The 7,398-nt window shown below is 32.1% G+C and overlaps 1 protein-coding gene across 1 annotated transcript; it reads right to left on the bottom strand.

The window, feature by feature from the left end:
- Window positions 1-3,624: 3,624 nt before the first annotated feature.
- On the bottom strand, window positions 3,625-4,158 carry LOC118188672 (histone-lysine N-methyltransferase SETMAR-like). The gene has a single exon (XM_035359167.2). The coding sequence runs from the start codon at window positions 4,156-4,158 to the stop codon at window positions 3,625-3,627; it is 534 nt and encodes a 177-aa protein (XP_035215058.2).
- Between the last annotated feature and the right edge of the window lie 3,240 nt (window positions 4,159-7,398).

Raw genomic sequence — 7,398 nt, forward strand, 5'->3', positions numbered from 1 at the left:
TATTCTCCACTGCTTCATCGATGAGCACATTGTTCACCATTTGCTCACTGATCCATCTTTTAAAGATTGTACAGGAAAAATGTACATAAATAGGAAAAAGGCGATGCAAAGAATAATTACAGATTATTATGCTATTTCCTTCCTGCAAATAAAAATATTTTCGGAACTAACAAGGAGTGCAAAAATTAGTTTTCCTTCCATTAATGTTTGTTATGTGCTTTAGCATCTAAACCCGCTTCTTAGCTTACGTAAAAATTAGATTAGTTGTTCTTTAAAAAAATGTTTTTAGCTTCTTAGTTTGAGTGAAATTTAAAAACTATTACAATTTATTTCGGCAGTTAATTTTCCCTTGTAGTTTTTCCACTCAGCTGCTCTTTCCATAATCTGTCCCTGTTTTATGTTTATATGCACGATGAATTCGTATTTTTACCGATCTCCAATTTTTATCAAATCGAGAATAGTTCCATAATTATACTCTCTAGTTTATGACGCTTTACCTTCTACCCATATTTCTTTAACGTGTACGCAGACGTCACGTACTGATTTCTCCCTCTAGCGCGTGTGCGCTAAGAATCTCGATTCCGCGAGCCTGTCAAAAAGAACGCTTCCCTTCTGTTTGACAAGTTCGTTTTTACTCTGTTCAAAGCTAATGTTATTATAAGGCTATATATTTTTGATTTATTAAAAGAATTTATTCTGTACAAACTGATGTTTAATAATCATCTAAAAACCCCAAAGTTCGAAGTAACCGCATTAATTTCAGCCGCAACTAACAACATGTTATCATTGACGTTCAAATGTGTCAGACCTTTCATATGCAACGTCTAGCATCATACATGATATGTACAATAATTATATTACTCGTTCAATTCATAAGAAAATTTTATTTCACGTTTGAAAATATGCTAATGGAAGCATTGTGTGGAACCTTATTTCAAATGTAATCATTTACAGATCTGTATTCCGTGAACAATTCTTGAATTATGGTACAAAATATGGAGTATGCAAAATCATTTTGTCTTAGAAGATTGAATTTTCTCTTATCAAAGATAGATTGCAAGCAGAAAGAAATAAATGTCAAACGCTTAATATAAAACAAATTGTGGGAAAAAAGTATTTTGCATATCTCTTGTCAGCTGGTTGAAGGAAAGTTGCAGCTGTCTCATTCCCTTACAAAAAGTTTGGTACTTCCTTCTTAAATCGGCCAACAAGCTTAGGAGGTAAAACTGACATATTTAATCGTCTGATGTCTAGTGTGCAAATTTCAAATATCACCAAAGATTTAGCCGCAACTAACAACATGCTGTAATAAGAAATCATTTAAATTTTGGTATTTTCATCAAAAAATCGACAGGTTCGACGTTCAGTACCAAAGGACGGAAGCGCAAAGCCTCCAACCTACATTGAAGATGGTGCTTTTGTGGTGCACCATTCCAATACTCTGGTGAATAATGCAAGGTTTGCACTTTTTTCGAAACGCGCATGTCATCATCTGTTTCCCTAAAAAAAAAAAAAAAAAAAAAAAAAAAAAAAAAACTCTTAATTTGATGAATATATTCAAGTATGCATGTCTTTCTATATCATATATATTATATTTGGAACTGAAACAACGGAGGGTCGTCTTAAATAGAATTCATTGTATTATTAAAAATATTTAAATTAAAAATAGTATTTATTGCTTTTCAATTTCTTGTTAAACTATAATTTAAACAATTTTTGACAGATTAAATCTGAAAGATAAATTGAAGATCTTATGCTTTGTCTCGAAATTTACTATTTGCAAGACTGTGTAGATAATGTAAGATATGTTTCCTCCAATGGCAAACTTGTGAAGTTGTTTGAATGATAAATGCATGGTAATATAACGTAAATAGCACCAACTGTCTATTGAGTGTTTATAATGACGAATAGTTCAAGAAGTATGTGAAAAATTTGTTCAAACAAGAATGATGTTTACAGGTGCATAAATAAAGATCATGCAAATAGTTTCAGGTGAAGCATCCAGTGAAAGATCTCCATTCGTTTTTTTTTTTTTTTTTTTTTTTTTTTTTTTTTTTTTAATTTTTATTCTTTGATATATTTTACATGTCTGGTCGTTTTCTTTTTCATTCATTCAGATATTCGTCTTAACTAGCTGAACTTACGCTGATAATTTTTCGGAAGTTCTTTGCTATTCATTAACTTTAGTTAGTCCAATCTCCTATATTCTATATTATCGTTAAGCTGGTTTCTATATTTTTAAAATTTTTCTTGAGAAAAATACGCCAATTTCGTTGCATTTCTTTTATGGAACTTTAAAATTCTAGCATCCAAAAATGTGTCTGTTATAAAAATTTCACTTATAAAACCAACTCTTCACACTCTTGGGAGGGGAGAAAATCATTAGATTACTTTAATCATTAGATTACTTTTAAATTTACTATTTGCAAGCCTGCGCAGATAATGATAAGATATGTTTCCTCCAATTCTTAGAGTTTCTTTTTAAAATACCCGCGTTTGATTCCACCCATCGGACTTACACGTATAATTCGTCAGAATACATGCCAGATGTATTAATTTAAGAAAAGAATCATTGACAGTTGGTCAATTATACTTAGCAGAGTATAGTCTCAAGGACTTAAAATTCAGTTCGAAAGCACAAAGCTCACTGGAAAAAAAATAATAATAATAAATAATTAATGCATTTAAGAAAATAGGCAGAATGCGAGCATACAGTACGAGATACTTTAAGATTAAATACATTGGTTTTTAATCGCAGATAATATACATGAATTTTAAGGTATACGAGCTTAATGACGAACGAATAATATAAATGAATTTTAATGCACAAGAATTACGATAAAGGTTTACAATAAGTATTATCTTAAGATTTTATCATAAAATTGTAAATAATACAAGAATTGTTGGAAATAAAAGAATGATTATTCATGGTTGAGAAACAATTTTCATTGAATAATTTGATAAAGTACAATTCAGACTAAATTTTAAAAAAAGTAAAGTTTATGCAATATGCTTTTATTTAAAATTCATAAAATAAATAAACTAAAAGAAGAAAAATAGATTACCTTAAAGTTTCTTGGGAACAGGAGACTAAATAATTCTCTTTTTAAAATTCAATTACAATTTTATATTACGAATAATACGAGGGTCAGTCAAAAAGTTAGTTGCACTGCCTACGAAAACAAAACAGGAGCAAAATTTTACAATAACTTTATTTATATCTTATCTTAAAGTTCAATTCAAAATCTACTTTTCAACGTAATTACCTCCGTTATTTAACCATTTGTCGAGGCGTGGTAAAAGTTTTTCGATGCTTTCTGCAAAGAAATCCCGTCCAATGTCCGATAACCATTGGTGAGCTGCAGCTTTCACTTCGGCATCCGAATGGTACCGTCGCTTTGAAAGTTTTTGTTTCATGGGACCAAACACATGGAAGTCAGGAGGTGAAAGGTCTGGGCTATAAGGAGGGTGATTCCACACTTCCCACCCAAATCTTTTCAGAAGGTCACACGTTTGTTTTGCTGCATGTGGTCTTGCATTGTAATGCAGGAGCACAATGCCATTCGACAGTTTACCTGGCTGTCGATTTTTAAGTGATTGTCACAATCGTTTTGGTGTTTCACATTAAGAAGATGCATTAATTGTGGCACCCTTCGGCATGAACTCTATATGCACCACGCCTTCTCTGTCGAAAAACAGCGTCATCATCACCTTTCCTGCAGATGGAACAGTTCGACACTTTGTTCGTGTCGGGAAACTGCAATGTTTCCACTCGAGCGACCTGCGTTTCGTTTCAGGTGAGAATTGGTGAATCCAAGTTTCATCTCCAGTCACAATTTTGTCTAAAAACTCATTTCCTTCCGTTTGGTAACGTTGCAGATATGCAAATGCACTTTCAAAATGCTTTCTTTTATGTTCCTCCGTCAATAGACGTGGCACCCATCGAGCACAAACTTTACGAAATTCAAGGTGATCGGCAATAATTTTATGCCCACTTCCATGAGAAATATCCAGTTTATCTAAGATTTCGTCTATCGTTGTGCGTCTGTTTAGAAGAATGCATTCATTCACGCGAGCAGCGATTTCCGAATTTGTTGCAGTTGATGGTCTTCCCTCGCGCTCATCGTCGTCAATATTTGTACGTAAATTCTCAAACATGTTGCACCATTTCGCGATAGCTTGACGTGACATTGCATTTTCACCATACACTTCATGCGACTGTCCATAAATTCCAATTTGGACACTATTTGCAGCTGTCGAGACATGTTTACGACTGAGTATCAGAAAAACTAAACTTGCCTCGGGAAAGCTCCTACGTCACGCAAAAAAGGTACATGTCTGAAGTGTTGCCACACAGTGTCATCCAAATAGTCTTAGGCGGAACATATTTACTCAGTAGTGCAACAAACTTCCTGATTGACCTACGTAAAAACGTGGTTGATAAATTTGATAAAGGTTGGTACTCCCTTGATAAATTTATAAAGATAATAGCTTATATTTTTGACAATGCAGTTCAATTGACAGATTTCTCTATTTCAGAGCCCACGCTTTATTATATGCATGATATTTGTTAAATCGTAGATAATTTTTTATAAAGATTTCTTTTAAATCTGTTGTTTCGTGAAATTAAGTTTTCTTCATTTAGTTCATTAGTTAACTGAGTTTTACATAAAAACTTTTATTTTCCTCTTTTTACTCTCAACACATTGTTATCCAAATAATCAATTGAAAAATAGTTTTTTAGCAATGAATAATCTTTTTGATTCCAACAATTCTGTTACCTTAAATAGTCGAAACAACTGAATTTTTTGCGAAAATTCGGCAAAGCTCAAATTCTGAGTTTTTGCTAAATATTCTTCAAACATTTTAAAGAACATCAAATTTCATTTTATCAAATTTCATTTTTCATCAAGATTTTTCCCCATTCCAGTGGTGCAAACAATATAATACTGACAGTTGAGTTCATTTGTTATACGAAGATATGTGCAGAAAACACCTTCAAGATTTTTAAAAGTATAACTGAATTAAAATAAAAAATAAAAATAAAATCTGAAAGCTTTCAGATTTTATATTATGCCTAAGCGGGCGTTTTTTTATTTATTTACAGACACATATGCGTTTCGAGACCATTTGAGCTAACGCCACTTTGCGAAAAATATTTAAAGAGAGCATATCTTTCGAATTTCCGAGAGCCAGTCTGGCACGCTGGATATAAAAATGTTATTCCCTACAATGTTGACACTTCTCGCTTTGAAATTGTTGAGTTTTTTTTAATAAAAAATGTGTTAAAGTTTTACAAATTATGGAATAGGCAATAAAACAAATTAAAAAATCGGGTTTCCATGTAGCCATGTTCGGGTGGAAGACTACCGTTGTTTTTTCACAGTGCAAGAAACATATATACATTCATGCAGATTCTTCACCATTTAGCTTTTTTAAATATAATACAGGACGATAATATTTGGTGGCAACAATTTGGAAAGTGATTCAGCTGTTTGTAGTGACTCAAACGCGCAAAAGTGTGGTGCAAAAGGCCGTTTCGAGAATAATAGCCCTTCTGGGCTAACGTCCATTTGGGTTAAAAATTCACTTCATCACACTGCATTGCCATCCACAAGTAATGTATGCGCAAAATTTGAGCTGGATTGCAAATAAGGAGATAGTTTAAAAGTCAATGGCAAAGTTTGACGATAGTGGCAAAAACCATAAGCGAAATAAAAAAAAAAAAAAAAAAGAAAAGGGGGGAAAAAACAAGCTTAGAAGACCACGCCTAGTTTAAAGAATCTGTACAAAGACACAAAAGTATTTTTTTATTATTCGCATTTTCAAAAGAGTAAAGCATTTGTTTCGTAATTTTTTACAATTTCAAATCCTTAAAATTCTAACACCACTAATCAATCCTTAAATTCTGTTGTTTTCGAGATTAAGAAAATGAAATAAATAGTAAATACAAAACGCATTTATAAAAAATCTGACTGTACACCACATGACTTCCTTGTACGGAATATTAAATTATACGCATTTTTTCTTGTATTTCATTTAAACTTATTGGATTGAATTAAACCTACTTTGCCGACAGCGCATAAATCACAATAGAATAAATACATTCTTTAAAATTCACTCTATTTGTTTACCATAGCGACACTCTGGCGCAAGGTTCACTTAACAGTATTATATTTCGTTCATATACTCAAAATGCACAAAATTTATATCATTTAAAGAATTATTTAATCGTTGCCACATGTTCTATTCAAATACTATAATAAAGCTAGAACTATGTATAAAAGAAATTAAGAAAACAAAACAAAAAAGAAACAGTTTTTCACAGACGATTGAGTATTTCTGATTCAGTTAATTCAGTTTTCACTTCGCGACAAGGCAAAAATACATAAAAACTCAAAATATCTGTATTAAAAATTACAAAGTAAATCTTAAACGCTTATTTCCTCGAAAAAAATTCCAGAAAGGATTAAGCAAGATTTAAATAATAAATGAAGGCTTTATCTTTGTTGTTGCGAAGCTAAGTTTCTCTAGATTGGCAACAAATCCACTATCCTGCTGTTTCAAATGTAAACAAGAGCAACGGCCGCCATCAAAAACATTATTAGGCTTAGCGGCACTTAAACAATTTTAAAATTGTTGATAATTCTAAAAATATTGCATACAGATTTACTAAAGGCATAAAAACCTTAACCGGAAGATAAGAACAACAAAATTCAATCATTTTTAAAGAAAATGTACAATTTACAAACATATAAGAGTAAAGAAACGGAGATCACTGAGCCGGGTAACAGAGTGGATATATTTATAAATATATTTATATACGTTTGGTGCGGCCGATTGCAACCAAAATACGAGGTGCACATTTACATGTTATAGCAGTCCTATATAGAAAATTTCAACGTTCTGAGGCTACTCGTTTTTGAGTTATGCGAGATACGTACGTGCGTACGTACTCACGTACGTGCGTACGTACTCACGTACGCACGAACGTACATACGTTCGTACAGACGCCACGAAAAATTCTCTTCAGAATTCATTTTAAAGCAGTTTTATAATTTTTTTCAGGAAAAGAGTGTTTTATTCTGTCCTTACGTACAGATATCACGGAAATACATCGTTAAATTGCATTTGTAAGAGGTCAAAATGGGATATTTTCGTTGAAATTTGCTGCCTGAAACTTTTCGCGATTACAATACTTCCTTTTTACTTCGTACAAGGAAGTAAAAAGAAGGAGGGAGATGTGTAAGCTATAAAATAATAGGCGACTTTTATATTAAGCTTAATTTCTTTGCAAGTATTTATTTTTAGGGAGGGAAGGGAAATAAATTATATCTGCACAGTTGAATATGAAAACTGTTTTCAATAATTTTAAACTTATGTGTGCAGTCATTAAAA

Source organism: Stegodyphus dumicola, chromosome 9 (assembly GCF_044657685.1).
Source record: "Stegodyphus dumicola isolate Sdum_Otavi_A_Nest chromosome 9, ASM4465768v1".
Classification (NCBI taxonomy): Eukaryota; Metazoa; Arthropoda; class Arachnida; order Araneae; family Eresidae; genus Stegodyphus; species Stegodyphus dumicola.

What these genes read in the sequence shown, in the direction of transcription:
- LOC118188672 (XM_035359167.2), bottom strand. Translation starts at nt 4,158, where the DNA reads ATGTTTGAGAATTTACGTACAAATATTGACGACGATGAGCGCGAGGGA.